Here is a 21,896-nt window from a genome sequence, read left to right on the forward strand (position 1 = left end):
CAGATTCCAAGGAAGTATTTGGCTTAATTGTAGGGAGCATTTAATTAGGTTGGTGATCTAACAATTCTGGACCTAAAGAAACAGTACTTAGGTCTTTTTGGAAATGAAAAATAACAACTGTTAACATTGTCAGTACTCGGCTGGGCGTTGATGGCCCACACCTTTAATCCCAGCACTTGGGAGGCAGAGGCAGGCGGATCCCTGTGATTTCTATACCAGCCTGATCTACAAGAGCTAGTTCCAGGACAGCTTCTAGAGCCACAGAGAAACCCTGTCTCAAACAAACAAACAAACAAACAAACAAAAAATGTTAGTACTCCATGGTTATATAATATGCACCAAGAAAATCCATTAAGTCTGCCTCTGTGACACCTGTAACCAATATAACTAATATTTAATTAAAATACCAAGATAGGAATGTTAAGCAACTCTTCACAGGAAAAAAAAGGCTCATGGTAGGATTTGGATGTATGACGGTTTTTATTTACAACTTTATTGGCAAAAAGGGGGAGAACTTTAAACAGCTTTAACACAGGGCACTGTAGTTGACCTTGTTAGGTTGAACAAGTCTCATTCTCAGTGTCCACCTAATTGTCCAGATGTACAATACTGAACCTGCATATGCAGTTTCCTTTATCAAGTACAGTGCTCACCTTTCAGGCAGTCTTTAAAACATAAATACAAAGGAAAGGAAACCACTCATTAAAAACTGCATCAAACAGAAAGTATTTAAGTATGAATTTGTTGTTCCTGGAAGTTACACATGCCCAATGAAAACCAAAAGCTGGAGAAGCAGTTACACTTCCTACAGGAGTGGACAGGTACAACAACAATCATCTTCTGTAATGGCCACTTTCAATTAATCATCAACTACTCTGAACTTACTATGAGATGTAGTCAAAGTCAGAAGAGAGGACGCAGGGAGAGTATTCCTTTTTTGGAGGACAGTAGTCCTCCAGAATCATCGGAAGGAAGTAAACATCCTGTTGATTCTAGGTGGTAGAACAATTAACGTCAATTTCAGTTCATGTTGATCACGGTGAGCTGACCTAATTTTCTTCCTTGACTTGTTTGGTGTCATTCATCTAGATCAAGTGTGTTTAATTCTTCTTCTAGTTCATCCAGATCTTCCCCAGTGAACAGATTTTCATCAACAGGAACAGCATCGATGGACCCATTTTCTTGTGCTCCACTTCCGTTGTCCTCGTCCAAATCACTTCTTTCACCATTTTCAGCTCGACCTCCAGAAGCTTCACTTAATTTGTTATCTGAAAACCAAAACAAAACACCAAAATGAAACTGAAATCAGTGAGGCCTAGAAACAAAATACAGCACTACAGTAGCAGCCAAAAGGATAGACTAATATCTTCCTTCCTTTCCCCGAATTCCATGAAATTCCTTCAGCAAGGGCAGGCCTTCCTTTTCTGAGATTACTTGTACTGTACAATGAAATCCAATCTTTTATATATAATCCTGTGTTCCTTACATGATTTAGTAATTTGGTTCCAAAATAGTCAATTCCCACATATATTTTGTTAGAATAAAGGCTATAGAACAACTACAAGAAAGTGTCTATTATTAAGTAGTCACTTGGCTATTGGTTTAGCACATAGAGTACACTAGTTGTGATGCTTTGAGAACTGGGACTGGAGATGAGTTTAGGAGCAGAGGCCTAGGTCTGGTTTGTGGCACCACACAAGATCCTAGTACCACGCAACGTTAGCATACAGCTATGTGTAAATGAGAAACAAAAGATGCTGCCTCTTCTTGTTCAATGACAACATTTATAAAATGACAACTTCTAGTAGTCTTACTTAAGTTTTAGTTAATATAAACATTTCTGCATACAAGGTCATGGGGATCAGAACCTCCTTATCTCTACATTGTCTTGGTAAAACAATGACATATCCTAGTATCTCTTTGCCTAACTGCAACTAATAAATTATCTGTAATTCTACTTCCCGCCCCTTGAGTCTCTTAATCTTTTCACTGAGCACCGTTTTGTAGGCACCTCCCTTTTTGTCTGTCCTATGACACTGGTGTGTGCATATGTTCTAGACTGTTTATGCTATGCACTCTGACTAGCTGAGCTCCTTCATTCTGACACTAGTGCAGATGACTTTCAGCTTGTTTCTGTCTACAAATAATTATACAGAATTTTAGAAAATACCATTAAAAAGCTGTATCTCTAAACCTGTTTTTGGTCCCCTTCTAAGAAGAAGTTTAGTTCAGTTTCAATATCCACTAAACCATTCTTTTCTATAGATTCCACTACCTTTTATATTTAGCCAAAAGTTCACATTTCCAGTCTAGAGCCTGCATTCACTTGAGTTTGCCCAGGCCAGTTAGTTTCCTAGCTCTTTGGAACTCAGAAAAAGGCAGCACACTTACCATCTTTATCTGAAGCATACGTGCTGAATCTTTCAAGACTGGCTACAGTGATACCCGTCTCTTCTACATCTCTTGGGATGTACAGGCTTACATCTATGTCATTTACACCCATAGAATCATCCACCTTTAACAATTCAGAGAAAGCAGTTACCACAGTGAAGTTTCCTCAACTCAATTTTAATCTTGACACACTATCTTCAGGAAACAAAATTATTACCAATACCAAGTAAAAAACCCAAATGATAGCTACTGCTTGAAAATTCATCCCTGCCACCTAAATTTTTTTTTTTTGGGGGGGGAAGACGGGACGGGACGGACGGACGGACGGACGGACACTCTATCTGAAGTTTCCTTCTCTGGAATTACGGTTTTGGAGTATGACATTCTTTCAATGTGGAATTCTACGACATGACATAAAAAATTGTATGATGTATTAGCGAAACTGCTATTGTTGCATGCTCTTTACTATTCATGTAGTGGCCTTCTCCTTGACTGTTTTTACAGAACAAAATTTAAACAAAAAATTATTTTAAAGGGAGCCCCCCCCCACATCTACTGTACAAAGCACTTAAATGTATGCACCAAGCAGTATACTAAGTTATCAATGAACTCATTTATTCTCAGAAGTAGCCTGGGTTAGGAATTACTTACCTGCAGTGCTGGTCAGAGTGGAGGTCTAGAGAAAATTTCTTATTGATGGAATGGGATCTGAATTCCAGAGTCTGGCCCAGTGTTAGTACTTTTAACCATGTTTCTGTTTTCTCTACCATTTCTCCCCAGGAAGATCAATATGTAAGGTCGAAGCTTGGTCTTACCTCATCACTACCTGTTCCCTGAATGTAACGAGTATCATCTGCTTCCTCATCATCATCATTGACCAGCTCAGGACGAAATTCAAATACCTCACGACCACTGATCTACTCAGGAACACAAATACATCATCTCAGGGGAAAAGTTACCATTAACTTTAAACATTCTACATAGAGAAAGACAATCTCAAATTTTAACAACAGTGAGATAGAAGAATGAAGGACCACTGTTGTGAGTCTGGGACATACCACCAGAGCTTTCCCAGCTTTGAAGTCAGCTTTTCGTCTCTCCATATCTTGCTCAAGTTTATCGATCTTTTCTTGTCTTTTCCTTTTCTTCCATGCGAGAAAAGATTCTAGAGTGATTTTGGTAACATTTGGACCTAAGGCAGAACGCTGCAGAGGTAAAAAGATTTAAAGTCACTTAGAGTTAACAGCATTTTTCTTTTAATTCTTTCCCTATGATTGCCCTAAAATAGTAAACAGATGAAATTATGATACTTTTGCTTTGCATGGCAATGGGTGAAACAAGCATACACACTCACACACAAAAACAAACCTAACACCTGAAGTAAATCTCTTAACTTGAGCAGAAAAGTTTGTCATAAAAACTGTTGGTAAAACTAATAGATTTAAAAAACACCACAATAAATCCAAGCTTCATTTGTGTTCTTTCAGATGATAAAAACAAAATATCACTTGCACTTCTCAGTGGTAATAGGTAATAAATGGGTAGAAAAATATATCTGCCAGACATCAAGTGTTGGCGTCTCTCTCTCTCTCTCTCTCTCTCTCTCTCTCTCTCTCTCTCCCTCCCTCCCTCCCTCCCTCCCTCCCACCATGCTGATCTCCACAAATAAGCAGAGGGTGATGGGACATTTATCAAGCATGGACAGTTAGGAAGTGGTGGAACTTGGTGAAACCAATCTCAAGAATACTTGACTCTCACCCACACTTCATCATTTTATCCTGTGTGACATACAAACAACACAGCCACTTAAAGAGTGTATATAATCTTAGTATTAGTCACCCTCACACTGAAGCAAACACGATCATCTAGTGCCCCCAATAATCCCAATTGCACTCTATCCTCAATGCCCTTCAACTCGAACCATCACCTACTTTGCTGAGAGAGAACAGCTGAAGAAGCGTCTTTACTCAGACCACGTCTCCTCTAACTGGGTAGATCAGATACATAACCATAATGTGAAGAGGGGTGGTTTCTTTCCACACATTAGTGTGTTACAAAGAAAACAGGACACCAACAGGAGGCATAAACAAGCATTTAAAATGCCCCATGGTATGAAAACAGTAGTAGTTAGTACTTCAAAAACAAAGCAATCTTACATCTCCTATAATTAAAATATGTTTGGCTAATGTAAATGGGAAAATTTACATTTAAGATACTCAAGAGTAATTAAAGTATAGTAACTTTAGGAAAAGGACATGCTACTATTTTTCCTTTCTTAACATGCTATTGCCCAAGTGGTAAGTATTAGAACTTACAAAAATAGTTAAAAATAGCTTTTAAGAGAAAGGATACTTGTTACCTCTCTTTCAATTAGATCTTCTAATGAAATCTCATCTTCCTTCTCTTCTTTCTTTTTGTCTTTCTTCAGCACAAATCCAGGAGGAAGTGCATGGCGATACATGCAATTGTCGCCACCTCCAGGACACACCCAAAACCAGCCATACTTGTTATTTTCAATAGCTTCAAGGAAGTGTCTGCACACCTATAGAGAGAGTATTATTCAGAAGTGGTGGTGCAGTGTGTAAGTCCATCAGACGTTGAATTACTTAAGTATATGGAACAAGTAACAATACTCACATCCTAAGGCTAGCTTATGTGCAAAGCACACCTATACATAAAAATGTTTGAAAATACATCTAATACAAAGTCAGGCCTCATGGCTCACTCCTTTGTAATTCTAGCCCTCAAGAAGCCAAGGCAAGGCAAACTATTTAAAGAGTTCAAGGCCAGCCTGGCCTACATACAGTGCCAGACCCTGTCCCCAAAAAACAAGCTAGGGGTTAGAGAGATGGCTCAGTGGTTAATAACCACTGAGGCTTACAACTGCCTCTAGCTCTGGCTCTAGGGGAATCTGACTTGGCCTCTGGCTTCTACAGGCACTTGTACTCATGTGCACATACCACATAGACACTAATACACAAAATTTAATATATATAATTAAACCAAACTATGTAGTATAAAGCCAAAATCCAAAGCCCCTACTCTCGATGTGTTTCAGTTAGCCTTTGTAAATATAATTCAAAAGTCTGATTTTTAAAAATAAACCCAGCTCAAGGTCTAACTCCTAGCACTGCAAGGCACAATAAAGAAAAAAATAAAACAAAAACAAATCCTATGCGACAATGACAAAGCCTATTGGGATTACTTGACTAAACGGGCAGCTCTGTATATGAGTCATAAGGGTACAAGGTTCAAAAGGAACACAATAGTGATCTTAAACACAAATGGGCACAAAGTGCTAAAATGCCAGCCAATAACCTTCATAAATAAAAAAAAAAAAAATCACTAGTATCCATTTCCTAAAAAAAGCAGAAGTGTTTATGAAGCACAGTTTACTTAAGTCTTCCAGTGGAGCAGAGCCTTATTGGTCCTGTACGCAGGACACAGACACATGGACGTGAGTACAGAAGCTGAGCAGTAATAGGACTGTACAGGCAGATTTCCCAACACTAGAGCTATGACCTACCAAAAAACACTGTGGTGCTATCTTGTTTATGATCTAACAGATAGAGCTTGCCTGAAGATCAGAGTGCAGAGCCAGCCATACTAGTCAGCCACACAGGCCAGGCAGTGGTGGCACACACCTTTAGTCCTGGCACTAGAGAGGAACATGAGGTGTATGGAGACAGGAGTGCAGTGTGTTCAGTCTGCAGTCACTCTGAGGACAGTATCACCATTTTTTGATCTAGTGGTTGGCTGCTTTGCTTCTCTGATCTTCAGCTTGAACCCCATCTGTCTCTGGGTTTTTATTATTTCTGCCACAAAGCACATTTTGGAATTCGTATGTGAAAATATTTTTGACCTAGTAATTAAAAAAACTTCCCACGCTGGAGAGATGGCTCACGGGTTAAGAGCACTGACTGTTCTTCCAGAGGTCCTGAGTTCAATTCCCAGCAACCACATGGTGGCTCACAACCACCTTGAATGAGATCTGGTGCCCTCTGCTGGCATGTAGGCAGAAGACTGTATACATAATAAAATTAAAAACAACAACAACAACAACAACAAAACCCCAAAAAACCTCCCAAGTATAATTCAAACAATTTGTTACATGGGTTGGCTTAATAAGCCTACTTCCATCATTACTCATAAGACAGAAGATTGTTACCAGTCCTGCCTGGAATGTGCAATGGACCTACTGAGATTATAGGCATATGCTACCATGTCCAGCTATGCCAACCCCATAGTTAAGGAAGTCAAATCACTCTAGAAAAATTGCATTTAGGAGATTTTAGTTACTCAGCTTTTAGACCAATTTTGTTAAAACAATCTAATTAAAAAATGAAACAATCTGTAAATTCTAAAAATTAAAGCTTGATGTTGGTGAAATGTGATTTTCTAATATTCAACAATCCAGGAGAAAACATCAATACCTTGCCACAAAATTGTCCCTAATAATAAATGCTACAGCAACTCAATTCAAGAAAAGGACATACTATTTGAGTTTTTGGTTTTTTCTTTTCCGCCTCACCGTGCTTCTTGTTTACTACTTCTTCCAGCTTTTTCTCATCCCAATTATCCATAGTATCTAAATAAAAAGACACAGCAAACAATTTTTATCTCCTGCTCCCACAATATAGGCCTCTATACTGACAGGTACACTAAACTGTAATATTCATAATGTAACAATTTTCTCTGAAACAGGAAAGACAGCATACACAGTACTGCAAATTATCTACTCAAGTTCCCTAAGTTGTTGAGATAAATGAGACATTAGCACAGTCAAATCCAAATTAAATCACTGTATTCTAAGCATCTTGTATTTAAACTCTGTGCAAACCCTAACTGCTCTTTACAAATAATACTAGTTAATACTGTACTAATATGTTACTAAATAGTAAAGAAAATAAAAGGGATTTATTTTTAAACTTTAAGAGAAAGTTAAGAAATACCTTTTTCAAGTTCTTCATCTCTTGCATCAATGTAAACACTTCGTTTTTCACATTTTCTCTCCAAAGTGAGGTCATGAGAGAACTTACATTTATCTCCTTTAGTACACTGTCCTTGTTTGAAGAATGCACACACCACAGATTTGGGATCTGCACCTGTATCAAAGGGGAAGTAATACCTGTACTACAGGCAAGGGATCCATTTTTGGGACCTCCTGCCTGCTGCAGGGTATTGTTTGTTCCTCTGTGTCCTCAACCCCACCCCCAATCCTTCTTATAGGCTGCTAGATAACAAGCTTATATCTGGAATACAATTACTTCTGTTTAACTTACTATTTTCTATTTACTAATGTGAGAAAAAGTATTACTTAGAGGTCTTTGGTTAGATATTTCTTTAAAAGTTCTTTACATATCTTTTTAGCTATTTGTTTTTCTTTAATTCTTACCAAATAAGTGGCAGAAGTGGAAAAGCAAACACATAGGTTATTCTATAGGTTCTTGGCTGTGGAGTCAGTAAGACAGGAGGCAAAGAAAAACATAAATGGAAGAATACTGCCCCAAATATGTATGTGACTTATAATTTAAGAAACCATAGCTTTGTCTTGGCTACTAAAGACCACCCTCATCAAAACACAAAAATCAAAACTCCAGAAAACAATCAAGTTGTTTTTATTTTCTAAAGCAAGGTCTTGCTGCTTAGCTTTGGTTGGCCTCAAACACATACAGATCAGCCTGCCTCTACCTCCCAAGTGCTGGAACTAAAAGTATGTATTACCATGTCAGGCACAAATCAAATAAAAACCGTCACTCAAGCTCCCCACAAATCAAGTTTGAAACATGAATTATATTTGACAAAAACAGGCACTTCTAACATTTAAATTTTACCTTTACTTATTTTTTGTGCAGCAACTACAGGTTTGAACAACTCATTTAGTTCTTGCAGTTCTTTCTTCTTGTCATCTTTCTTCAGTTTCTTTTCAGCTTCACTTTGTGCTACCTACATTTCCAAGTTAAAAATGTAAATTTGATTGCTTACAAACTGTTTCACTATACAGTAATTACTAACATAACAAAGACATCTGCATATGTATACGAATGCAGTCTTTACATTAAGTGGCTTACACATTAGGTATTGTGGTTTAAACCATTAAAATTGATAAGCTTTGTCATAAATTCTTTTTTTGTCCTATACTGAGGCATCACACCTAATTAAAATACATTCAAAGCTCATGGCTAAAAAAAAAAAATCATGGCAACAAGCATTCATTAAACATTTAATCCTGGCATTTAGAAAATAGTTCTCAATTGAAGTATTTTTTTCCCCAATGAAAACAACCTATACCCTAGACATATGAGTGCATTTTGACATGAGATGAAAACATCCTGACATGTTCCATGACACAAAAATGGTCAGTCCCCAACAAACTATAGTGCCTTTATTGAAAAGACACTAATTTCATTAATGTAGGAAATAGAAGACACAATACATCCACAGTTCTAGTACATGTTTTACATACCTAATAAGATTAGTGTTACCTAAACATTCATACCTCAACCCCTATAGTAGAAGATATAATACAAGATACTTATATAAGGGGGAAGACTATAACCTAATATCTATAGTACCTTGAAAACAAAGAATGTCTATATGCTTAGAAAATTAGATTGAGCTGATAACTTTATAGAGGAGTTCTAATGAACAAGAAAGGAATGTAGCAAGAACCTGCCACTGTAAAGACAAAGGACCAGAAAACACCAAGATATGAGAAACATCAATGACAAGTTTGGATTTTATCAGTAGGTGAGAGACTATATATATATATATATATATATATATATATATATATATATATATATAAACACCAGATTAGGTCTCATTTTACAAAGACAGGGTGGCGACTTTGAGGACAGAATAGCAATCCAAGAAAGAATCTCCTGCAATTGTAGGTAGGAAGACACTAGTGTTTCAAATAGGTATTAGCACAAGAATGAGAAAAAAAAGAGAGCATTTAAGGAAGCAGAACTAAAGAACTGGCCATAACACAGAGGAGAAAGAGGAGCCTGGGATTAGCATATGCACAATAAGTGCTGCTGAAAAAGACAGGGAATACAGGAGGAACAGGTTTCAGGGCAGGAGGTGGAGATGAGCTCAGTTTTGGACATAGGAGCACGAAATGCTTACAGAGCATCTGGGTGGAGCCGTTTAAAGACAGCTGTACTGGACACGATACTGACTCCACTGCAACTAGACAGGGTCTAGTCTGAAATAAAACAGAACCTCATCTGTTAAAGAGACTCAAGAAACAGCAGGAAGAAAAATAAGTCAGTAAGAACAAAATGTGTTCAAAAAGGAAAAACAAAACAAACCTGGGAGAAGAATGAAAATGCTACAATTAGGTCATTCCAAATTCTGGCTTCAACTACACAGTGGAAGTGCTTAAATAACAATAAAATTCATTCTGCTTTCTTTTAAATAAACATAGTCCTTGGTGAGTATCTTATGTAGCATCTAGAAGAATACACTGGAGGCTACAAACCACTTGAAATATTTAGTTAGAAATTAACTGGGTCATAGTGGCACAGATCACTTAGTACTTAGTACTTAGGCTGAGGCAGGAAGACAGATCAAGCAAATGTTAAATCAAGGTGGTTGTCATTCTAGTTGACAAAAATCTTCTGGCCTATGAGGTTCAAATTTAAAATGCTCAGGGCTCCTTTTTATAGAGTTGCTCAACAAAGCATAGCAGTTGCAATGCAGCCAGTCCCTATTTATCCCTCTTTTGATTTATCCTGTCTCACAGTATCTATCTGTGTATGTGTTCATGGGTAGAAAGTGACAGGGAGGAAATGATATAGTAGTGGCTCTGCCCTGTATCCCTAGAGCACTCCTCTCAGGCTCTCAGGTAAACTGGCAGCACAACATATTCTCCCTGGAGATGGGAACGAGGAAGGGGCCTTCACACACCCTAACAGTTGCTTTGTGGAGCTGTGGAGCACAGCCTTGAGAGAATGTCTGGAAAATAACTAAGAGCAGGGCCATCCTTCCCGGCACACAACTCAGGGCAGATCCCAGGCTGGGTTTACAAACAGGATTGCTGTTCAGCGTCAAAGTAATATGTAGTAATTAGGAACTCTGTATTCAATTCTAGACCAACTTACCCAAGAAAGTATCACAAACACAATACTGAATGCAGTGACACACTTCAGTAGCTCATGAATTTCGTAACATTTCTAGGTCTATTAAATCTAAAACAAATATTCAAACTACTAGGAATATGTCAGAGGAAGGGGAAATAGTACTGGACAGGGAGCTTTAACCACCAGGGGAATCCTATAGGGGACAATTGCCCTTCCACTGTACAATAAAAACTAGTTATTTGTGAATAATTTAAAGTCATGTAATGAAGACTGAACTCAAGTCTATCGGGATCCAAGGCTTAGCAATATGGTGCCCTTTGGTACCTGTGGGCAGTGTTTCCAGAACTCTTCAGATGCCCAAAACCATGATAGATCAAGTTCTTGGAGTATTAGTTGAAATACCTAATACAATGCATGCTATCTAAACCATCACACTATATTGCTTAGAGAATAATAGCTTTCAAAGCTCTGTACCTATTCAGCACAAACACGATCAGCTTATTAGATTTAAATAGACCAGCCTTTTCTTTAAAAAAGAAAAAATATTTTTGAACTTAGTTGTTTCATACTGAAGACATTCTTACTAAACAATGAACAAGATAAAGTTAGCCCCCTGGAAGAACATTATCTTTTGGCTCTAGAATAAAGTTCTGATTCAAGAGAGAAAGAGACAATGATGGAGTCAGCATGAAAAGAATTAGGAGATGGAGATTAGTAATCTAACAGATATATTATGCTGATATTCTCAGACTAAATAAAAAACTGTACTTAAAAATATACTTGTGAGACCAGGCTAGTGAAACCCACAGAAACAGCTGACCTGAACAAGGGGGAGCTCATGGACCCAAGACTTATGCCTGAGAGACCAGCAGGGGACTGATCCAGATCCCTTGAACGTGGGTGTCAGTTAGGAGGTCTCGGCAATCTATGGGGCCTCTAGTTGTAGATCAGTATTTGTCCCTGGCTTACAAATGGACTTTGGGAGCCCATTCCATGTGGAGGGATGCTATCTTAGCCTGGAAGATGACTTTGGGGACCACTCATGGAGATCCTCACCCTCCCTGGAGAGGGAAGGGTGGGGGTGGGGTTTAATGGGGGGTGGGGAGGAGGGGAGGGAGATGGGACTGACATGTGAAACAGGCTTGTTTCTAATTTAAATAGAAATAAATTAAAAAACATAAGTAAACAAATAAAAACAAACAAAAATATACTTGATAATTTCTTTTCTACATTCAAAGAGTGTTGCCAAGAATTAAGGAAAAGAGACAATAAAAAAGGAAATACTGAAAAAAATAAAGATCATATTTGTAACACTTTATGGAATGAAAGGTCTAAAGAATCTGAAGAAAAACAAGTCAAAAGTGTTTGAATAAGTTACCAATTCTTATATAAGAACTTTCTAAGAAGCAGCAAGACTAAAAAGACACATTGTAACTAACAGCAGATCTATCTAGGTAGTAACCTTTTCACTATAATGAAAAACAATGTGATAATGACATAGACAATAAAAAAGCAGAACAAAAGAGAGAATCCAGAAAGAGATCCTAATGTATCAGTAGTTATTCAGTGGTGAAATGATACTGGACTGAGTAACTATTCAATTTTATAGACAATTTTATAGATATGTAAGATGTAGTAGAAAGTACAGACAGAAAAAAGGAAGCAACCAGAATGAAACAAGAAACTAAGAAAACTGTACATAATAATCCAACAGAAAGTGAGACAAAATTATTGTACAGCAAAATAGAGTTAAAACAAATTATCTGCAATGTTAACAAAAGTATTTCTTAAAATTTGTAAGAAAATTTGTAAGAAAAAGGCAGCTAATATTTGAGTGGTGGATGTGTAAAATGACAAGCATATGAGAAGACTCACTCTATTGCTGAGGAACACAATGAAATGCTACTTTAAACTTATTATCAGGGGAAACACTAAGAAACCTTAGCATCCGTATATACAGGAAATGAAAATGTGAAGTTTTAGCCCAAAGAATCTGTTCAGACAAACTTATTAAAATTAGAAGTTCAGGGTCAGAGAGATGGCTCAGTGAGTAAAGATATTTACTGCCAATCCTGAAGAACTCAGTTCAGTCACTGGAATCTACACAGTGGAAAGGGAGAACCAATTCTCACAAGTTGTCCTCTGACCTACAGACAAGCATTGTAGCATGTGTACTCATGCATAAAATAAATAAAAATGTAAAAAGTGTTATAAGTTCATTTTCCTTGTTCTAGAAAGAGAAAGTCTGTAGATAATTTATACAAGAGAAATAAAAGCTTAAGCACATTTAAGGACATGATGCACCAGAGTATTTCTTGTGCAAGTATTCTAAGTGTCAAAAAGATGGAAACAAAAGGATCACTTCTGAACAATGAAATAAAATAATATATTTGTACTGTAGAAGAGTATGCAATTATCATTAGAAAAAATGAGTTATATCAAAATGAGACACTACTGTAGAAGACGTAAGAAAGATTAAGATGTAAGAAGTTTCGAGAGGATATTCACGATGTAATCACAATACCAAGTAATCTGAGATAGATGCTATGTATCATATCCATCAGAAAATACAGCAATTTAAATTATTTACCTGACGTGGATTCTGTTGACCAAATTTCACTTGATGAGTGACAGCCTTAATAAACTTCTGTTGCTTTGCTCCTTTCTTATTCTTTAGACCGAAGGTTTTGTCCTAAATGAGAAAGAACATAGAAATATCTTTGATGTGTTAAATCATCTCTCTAGCCCTAGAAAATATATCCTTTATGATACAAAAATATATAAAACATCACAACATCAGGCAAAGGCAATATATCACTTAGTTAAGGGTTTCTATTGCTATAATAAAAATACTATGACCAAAAGAAACTTGGGGAGGAAGGATTTATCTTACAGCTAGAAGTCCATTATTGGGGGATGGAAAATGGGACAGAAACTGATACAAAGGCCATGGAAGAGTGCTACCTACTGGGTTGCTCTTCACAGCTTGTTCAACCTGCTTCCTTATAGCACTCAGGATCAACAACCTAGGGGGCACTGCCCACAGTGAGTTGGGCTCTCCCACATCAATCATCAATCAAGAAAATAAGGCCATCTTTTGAGGGCACTTTCTCAGTTGAGGTTTTCAAAAAATAAAAAAATAACTCTGGCCTGTGTCTGACATAAAACTATAATGAGCACAATGAATATGAACATATTTATCACTCAAAGCATCAACTATCATTATTCACAAAATCTGAAACTGTCACTGTCACCATTATATCTTACTATGCTGTTTTCCTTAGTATGTTTCAGATTATCAGTTCTTTGGGACCTGTGGAGTACTATTATACTGGTACAAGTAGTTCCATGGTCTAACAGGTCAAGAAAAATGCCATGAAAAGAGTATTCTTAACTCTTTTTCTTTTGCAGTGCTGGTAGTAGAACCTAGGGCAATCTGCATATGACGTAATCACTCTATTACTGAGCTGAACACCAAATCCTAGATTCTTAAGTCTTAAAATACAAGATATCTTAGCATCCCCTTTAGCAAGAGGGAATATACACAGCACTTTCAAAATTGAATTGATCTCAGGATGCACTTCTGTAAGCTTATGCTGAATCTGGTACTAATGTATAGGTGGAAGTTTTCTGTCTCGCTCGGTCCCACAGCCGTTTAGTCCCAAACAAACACACAGAGGCTTATATTTATAAACTGTTTGGCCCATGGCTCAGGCTTCTTATTGGCTAGCTCTCTCAATTATTAACCCATTTCTATTAATCTGTATCTCCACATGGTCTTGGCTTACTGGAAAATGTCCAGGCATCCTACCTTCCCAGTGGATTCTCCTACTACTCTTCTCTATCCCTATTTGGATTTCCTGCCTGGCTAAATCCTCCCTGTCCATTGACCGAAACAGCTTTATTCATCAACCAATAAGAGAAACATATATTCACAGCATACAGAAGGACATCCCCCATCACTGAGGAACTTACTTTGGGAAATACTGTACAAGAATGGGACACCTAAACTTCTGGACTAGTTTCTAGAACAACACCACAAATTTAACTGGGAAGCAATATTTTAATTAAATTTGGGATTTTATTAGTTCATTGGAAGCTTTCCATTTCGGAGGCTATCATTTTGTGTTCAGCACTTAGGATGAACCTTGGCTCTCTACCTCATATTTAATAGCTATGCTGAACAAAAGTCTTCAGAAAAGATTTCAGATATGTTTGTTTTTTTCGAAATAGCATTTCTGTGTAGCCCTGGATGTCCTGGAACTTGCTCTGTAGACCAGATTGACCCCCAACTCAGAGTTCTGCCTGCCTTTGCCTCCCTAGTGCTGTCATTAAAGGCATGCACCAACAGTGCCAGGCTGGAATTTCAGATACATAAGGATGCATACACATAGTTTTAGGTGCTGTAAGGAGATGAACAGCATTCCTTGGAAACTTTGAAAACCTGTATCTGCCACACTTCAAATTCGTCTTTATTTGGAAACAAGTCTTTGTGGATACAACCACAAAGGTTACACCAAGAGAAGGGAATGTGAAGACCGTAGAGAATTAACACAAACACAAGTTAAGGAACATCAAAGACTGCTGGATGACATCAGAAATGAGGACAAAGCAAGAAAATTTTTCCCTGTGGATTTCAGAAGGGGGACATGACCATATTGACACTTGGATTTCAGACTTCTCCAATCCAGAATGGTGAGAAAACAAGCTGTCTAGTAATGGTTTGGGGCTAATTTGTTAAAGCAGCCCAAAGAAACTAACACAGCGAGATCTGTCCTAACATGAATGGGTGGCACTACTATTTATGTAATTTCATTTCCCTGTAAGGATCTGGCAAGGAGAGATAAGAATGACTATAGGGCAGGGAAGGAAAACAGGTGGGGGACAGTTATCTTTTCATTCCTGCACAGATCCTGGACATTCTCAGGTCTATCCTTTGTTTTTTAGGAGTTAGAGAGGGCAGGTTTTACTATATGCATGCAAGAGAGCCTTGACATAATTCTCTTGCCTCAGTTTCCTGAGTATTTACATTATAAACGCACACTACCACATCTGGCTTCAGCCTCCCATTTTAACCACTTTCCCCATGGCCTCTGTGCCCAATGACAATGAATACACCACTCTCCATCTCTCCAAGGAATATACACCTGTTTGCTATGGTGGAGTCACCTTACTGAGCCGTAGTGGGTATTGACTATTAATGATTCTAGAATCTTTAATCCAGTTTCCAGCCTCCCACTTTCTGCACTACACAGTGTCTCCTAGTGTGGCGTTTCCCAGAATACTTCTACATATACATTCTACAGCTTATGCATACAAAAAAGGAAACATACAAGCTGAAATTATCTCTTATCAAGCTTTTTATAAATCACACCCTCTATTTTTGTACAAAGCTTAATATTCCAAGGTAAAATGGTCAAGCGTCATGTGACAGATGGAAGAGATTAATACAGGGCTGCAACCAAGTATGAAATGTCCCATCTTCTTTGTACAGTAATGAGCTATCGTGAGTGGGAAGAGGCTCTAGGTAAAATAACAGGACCAAAGTACATCAGCATCTATAAGTGCTTTGCCTGATATGCAATTATAGAGAAGCAGTAAACCATGAATAGATTAAACTGAATAGTAAAGCATATACTGACACAGAAATATTGAAGCAAGGAAAAAAACAAAGACCCCACAGGGGCGTGGCAGCTTGAGAACAAAGTACTTCCAACAGTAACTTCTAGCAAAGATATAAATTCCAGACCTGAAAAAGAAAAACAACAAAATACAAGAAAACAAACAAAAAAACCAAAAAAACCCCAACAAGCTTCCAGGTTCTAGCACTTAATTAACCACTTTAATAAATACTTTGGAAGGCTCCAATTTTAATTTATTTTTGAACAAGAATTTTTTTCTAGAGAAAGGGAAGACATTTACTAAGCACATTCCTGAATCCTCCCATCTATACAGACTCTATTGAGTCTCCTTCACAGACCTAAGATACCGCTTACCACAACTGTAGAAACTTTGACATGTTCCCAAGTTCTGTTTAAGAATATAATCTAAAATCTGGCACTAGGGAAATCTCCAGGGATCTACAAGGATGACCCCAACTAAGAATCTAAGCAACAGTGGAGAGGCTACCGTAAGTGCCATTCTAGTGCCTTCATCCAGTAGCTGATGGAAGCAGAAGCAGAGACCCACAGCTAAACACTGAACTGAACTCCTGGAATCCAGTTATAGAGGGAGGAGTGATGAGCAAAGGGGTCAAAACCATGCTGGGGAAACCCACAGAAACAGCTGACCTGAGCAAGTGGGAGCTTAAGGAAACCACTCTGAAAGCTGGGGAACCAGCATAGGACTGACCCAGGCAGGCCTCCTGAACGTGGGTGTCAGTTGGGGGACCTGGACAGTCTATGGGGCCTCTGGCAGTGGAACCAGTATTTATTCCTAGTGCACGAATAGTCTTTGGAAGCCCATTTCCTATGAAGGGATACTCTCTCAGCCTAGATCCTACCCCCAATGATGTGACAGACTTTGCTGATGCCCCATGGGAGGCCTCACCCTCCCGGAGGAGTGGATGGGAGTGGGATTGGGGGCTGGTAGGGGAATGAGAGGATAGGAGAGGGAACTGGAATTGGTATGTAAAGTAAGATTGTTTTTAATTTAAATAAAAATTAATTAAGAAAAAAATCTAGAGTCAAATTGAGCCAGGTAACTATGCCATAGAAAAATGAGTCTAACTTTAGCTTTCTAATTAAAGACAACAGTGAGGCACTACAGAAAGTAGCAAGGTCTGACAGCAAGGTCTTGGGGGCCTGACTTTCTGGGTTTAAATCCTGGGTCCTTGCTTGCCAGTTCAGTATACCTTGGGCAAGTTATTTAACTTTTGTGCCTGTTATTTCAACTGTATAATGGGTACTAATACTTATTTGAGACAAAGGAGCTATGTATCACTTATAGGTGGCTTTTCCCTTGTCTTCAAAATGAGAAACTGTCTATCTAGCTCAATATCCCTGAGCTATTCAATGACATAATATTTAAATTAAAATGTATTTGATCTAAGCCCTTACTCCTCCCATCACTAAAACTAAAACCTATGTTTTTACGAGTCCTGGTTAGGCTATAGATTGGTTTACTTTTGCACCCGCGCCGCCCCCCCCCAGCCACAAAGCCTAGGCTAACCTTAAACTGGACAGGTAGCTGAGGATGACTTTGAACTTCCGATCTACTTCCTTCTATTTCCAAAGTGCTAGAATTACAGAAACATACCACCATACCGTTTCTGTGGTACCATAGAGTAACCCAGGTCTTCATGTGTACTAGGGTAAGCACTCTACCTGAGCTACAAGTCCCAGTTACAAAAAGCTTTCTAAATAGCACATTCTGAAGTAACACTAGTACACCTTAAAAGTTGGATGGTTTACAACTCGGCTATTTCAATAAAACCTTTCTTGAGCTGGGAATAAACTCTTACCTAAAAATTGGTATGGATTTCGGAGTGGCAAGTATTAGGTAGGAAAACGTTTTATTACTCCCATAAAACTAGGAAAATACCTCTGAGGCTTCAAAAGTCAATTATAGGGAAAAAAGGGTATGTTTCAGTGGATGGACTCAACAGTAGAATGCAAAGAAGTCGGAAAAGAGGCTGAAAGGAAAGGACTGCTTCCTCAATCTCCACACACCCAATTCCAGACTTTACAACTCTGACCTCTTTTTTCTTCTGACCCTTAAGCAATCCTGTTCCCTTTACAGGGCAGCTTCTGATCCTTACAGATATTTAAGGAGGAGGAGGAGAAAGACAGTGTTCCAACGTAAGTGGATTCTGGGTTCTATTATTTGGCACCCTAAGGTAGGCAGAGGCTGATACTGCATTACTTCAGTGGTCTTGTCCAAATATACAACTTAATAAATTTTGTTGTCTATGAAATGAACACTTTGCAACTGATTCATTTAACTGCCAGCAACCAACAGCTTCTTCATTCTCTTTACAAGCCTGGGTTCTGTCTGCATAGGTCTCTTCAGACTATTCTTCAGTGCTTCATGTCCCCAGGGGGAACAAACATTCCTTATCATCTGCTTGCCCTAAACCCAAAGGCTCGCCCAACCCAAGCCAATGATTATACCTATTTTTCTTTTGTCCTTTTTTTAAAACAAAGATTTATTTTGACATGCCTGCACGTGTATTTGTGTGAAGACACCAGATCCTATGGAATTGCAATTAGATGTCCTGAGCTGCCACGTGGGATGTAGGAATTGAACCTGGGTCCTCTGGGAGAGTAGCCAGTGCTCCTAATCGCTGAGCTGCCTCTCCAGCCCCTTTCTTTTATTCTTTAAGACAGGGTTCTATGTTGTTATCAACGCTGTTCTCAAACTTGAAATCCTTGTGCCTCAGCTGGGATTCCATGCTCTGCCTGGTCTATGGTCGGACATTTTGTTGCTCAAAGCTGATCTCAATGTATTATTTCAGCTATAAGAAAGCAAAAGTTATATACTGTTTGGGACAATATGTGAATGGGGAATAAAACTTGAACCACCATATAATACATCCATATCAAGAAGAAAACACATATTCACACAAGGAAAACACATATTCACACAAGTGAATTCATAATGTCTCAGACAATTTAAAAGAGGAAGAGGAAAAAAATTCAATTTTCTTTTGTTACAAAAGTCAACAGAGGGCTGTTTTACATTAAATTTGACTAAGGAGACAAAATATAAACTTATTCCACCACTGCATAGCTCCTAATAGAAGTCATCAGGACATGCTAAGGTTTTAGAGAAATTACAAACCAAAACAAACCAGGCTTAATTCTGTTACTCCATTGGGATACTTGTAATTAGTTAAAGGATGTAGTTTTCTTTTTTAGAAAATGCAGTCATCTTCGAAGATGTCTTCACTGATAGAAACCAAATCAAGCTCTCTTTATTTCAAAAAACAAAAATAAATCAACCACCAAACAACATCTTTTTAACTAGGACTGTAGACCAGTGGTAGAATGCAACCCTAGAATGTGTGATACCTTGGGTACAACGCCCAGAAAAACAACAAAAGAAATCTTGTTATATGGTGAATGAAACATGATTCTTAGGTAGACAGAATACTATAACCAACTTTGCCTTTTTTTCTCTCTCTGAAGACAGGGTTTCTCTGTGTAGCCTTGGCTGTCCTGGAACTCACTCTGTAAACCAGGCTGATCTCGAACTCAGAGAGAGCTAACCACCACTTAAAGAAATATCTTTAGTCTTAATGTTGGTTCAATCTCAGTAGTTTTTAAGTTAAATGGTATCTCTGAATGTCTTTTGGTGGCACAGCATTGAACTGCCATCATATTATTATTCCCAGAATCCCAAATCCTGATTTCTTTTTTCAGATGTGAAGATGACAATTATTTTGCTTTCCTTTTGTTTTCTTTTCTTTCTTTCATTTTTAAGGCAATTTCTCTGTATAGCCCCAGCTGTCCTGAAACTCCATCTGTAGACCAGGCTGGCCTTGAACTCAGAGATCTGCCTGCCTCTGCCTCCCAAGTGGTGGGATTTAAGGCGTTCACCACCACCCTCAGCAATTATTTTGCTTTCAAGTGTTCTGGTTATGGTGGTTCTACTTCAGAGCTACAACAGCCAGGAGATGTCTTCTCATTAATTTTATTTAAATTAAATCAGCCAACTTTGGATTCTCACTGCTATCTTCCAAGACTGTAACAATCAAATGTTGAAAAACAAAAAGAAGCAAACATCTCATTTCAAAACACCAAAACATTCATTTTGGTATTTTAATAAGAATCGATCTATAGAAAGCTACTTTTTATTCAGATATGTTACGCTGTAAAAGGGTCACTGGTTTCCCCAACTATACCCAAAATCTGTGAGGTACCATGTTATTTTTAAGTATGAGGATTAGTAGGAAGATCTCACGAAAGAGATACATGTTGTTTACCGAATGTCAAATATAGCTAAACTCTTTAGGAAACAGTGTAAAGGTGATGAGGAACATCAATCCCTTGCCTCGATCACTGAAGGCCTACAGGTTCAAGGCACTGCAAGTCGCTCGTGTGTGTGTGTGTGTGTGTGTGTGTGTGTGTGTGTGTAAGTAAACTGGGAGCATCGTATTCAAAACAGGCAGTAACACAGTCTACACATTTAATTCGGACTCAAAATACTATGTACAAGACAGCTGGGGCACTGTTTGCCTGACCTGGAAGTTTCCAGATGGACCAAAAAACAAGACCCCCCCACACACAACCCCCCCCCGACCCAAACCAAAAAAAACCCAAGCAATTATGTTGGCGCTTGAGAATTAACATTGCTACGTCTCACTGATGAGGAAAAAAGAAACCAAGAGGCATTCATTAGGCCTGTCAGAGGCCGCCCTCCAGAACGGCGCTCAGCCTGTTTATTCAGGAACAGCCTGGGAACGGCTGCAACTCGTGAGCAGAGAAAAGGCCGGGCCGGGGGTCACTGGGCGGCCGAGTGGGCGCGGCGGGCGCGTGGGTGGAGACGCGGCGAGTGCGGGGGCGCAGCGGCCTCACCAGAGCGATGAGGGACGGCGAGCGCCACCCGGGCCGGGGCTCCCCAGGCGGGGCGCCGACACGTGGCCCCGGGAGCGGCGCTCCGCAGCCCGGCGAGCCCCGGCCCCGCGCGGAGGGGGAGGGTACGCACCTCGATGATCTTTTCCTTCTTCTTCTGCTCCGCCTTCTTGCTGCCCCCGGCCTGAGCCTGTTTCTTGGGGGGCATCGCGGAGGCGCGGGAGCCGAGCCGACTGCGACGCGGATGGCTACCGTCGGGGCGTCGGGCAGCGCGGCGGGAGTAGGAAGACCCAGCCGCCGCCGCAGCGCTCGGAAAGCGACTCGCTCATTCGCCGCCCGGATGCGGCCTTTGCGACAGGACGGCGCCGCAAGGCATTGTGGGGTGCGAGGAGCGGAGGCCGGAAGTGGAGCTGCGCGTGCGCTCCGGCGGCGGCGGCGGCGGTGGCGGCGGCGCCGGGCCAGGAGGGGGCGTGGATGAGACGTGGGAACGGGAAAAGGCGGACCACGTGACACCTCGGGCTTGTGGCGCTCCGGGCTTGCTAGGCTCACTCCTAACTTGCCTCGGCGAGTGTCACTGAGTGTTGCCTGTTTGGACTCTGAACTAGACAGTTCTAGATCTGGTTAGTACTCGATTCTGGGTGATAACTACTTTCTTGATCCCTGGGCGGGGGGAGGATGGGCAGCACCTTGCAATATGAAACGATGTGAAGAAAATAAAGTTTCGTTTGGAGATCGTCAGAAGTGGATAGAGAGCCTTTAATCTCTTTTGAAGTCCTGTATTAATTTTAGGTTCTTCGGGAAGGCCTTAACGATTCCCGAAAATCTCCATTTTACTCTGTAAAAGTTTTATCAGTGTGGGCTAAGTAAGCCCAGTTTAAGCTCACGATTTTACCCATAAAGGCTA

The 21,896-nt window shown here is 39.5% G+C and overlaps 1 protein-coding gene across 1 annotated transcript; it reads right to left on the reverse strand.

Annotated features, from left to right (window-relative positions):
* Positions 1 to 456: 456 nt before the first annotated feature.
* On the reverse strand, positions 457 to 21,348 carry Zc3h15 (zinc finger CCCH-type containing 15). Its single transcript, XM_027420066.2, has 10 exons — positions 21,126 to 21,348; positions 13,069 to 13,170; positions 8,226 to 8,337; positions 7,344 to 7,496; positions 6,888 to 6,979; positions 4,751 to 4,933; positions 3,450 to 3,596; positions 3,207 to 3,308; positions 2,392 to 2,515; positions 457 to 1,268 (listed from the first exon to the last, which is right to left on the reverse strand). The coding sequence occupies exons 1-10, from the start codon at positions 21,198 to 21,200 to the stop codon at positions 1,078 to 1,080; spliced, it is 1,281 nt and encodes a 426-aa protein (XP_027275867.1). The 5' UTR covers positions 21,201 to 21,348; the 3' UTR covers positions 457 to 1,077.
* Positions 21,349 to 21,896: the final 548 nt, after the last annotated feature.

The sequence above is a fragment of the Cricetulus griseus genome, chromosome 6 (assembly GCF_003668045.3).
Source record: "Cricetulus griseus strain 17A/GY chromosome 6, alternate assembly CriGri-PICRH-1.0, whole genome shotgun sequence".
Classification (NCBI taxonomy): Eukaryota; Metazoa; Chordata; class Mammalia; order Rodentia; family Cricetidae; genus Cricetulus; species Cricetulus griseus.

What these genes read in the sequence shown, in the direction of transcription:
- Zc3h15 (XM_027420066.2), bottom strand. Translation starts at nt 21,200, where the DNA reads ATGCCCCCCAAGAAACAGGCTCAGGCCGGGGGCAGCAAGAAGGCGGAG. An exon ending in AAGCTGGGAAAGCTCTGGTG is followed by an intron (nt 3,309 to 3,449) that starts GTATGTCCCAGA and finishes GTTCCTGAGTAG; the next exon opens with ATCAGTGGTCGTGAGGTATT. An exon ending in GTATGCTTCAGATAAAGATG is followed by an intron (nt 1,269 to 2,391) that starts GTAAGTGTGCTG and finishes TTTGGTTTTCAG; the next exon opens with ATAACAAATTAAGTGAAGCT.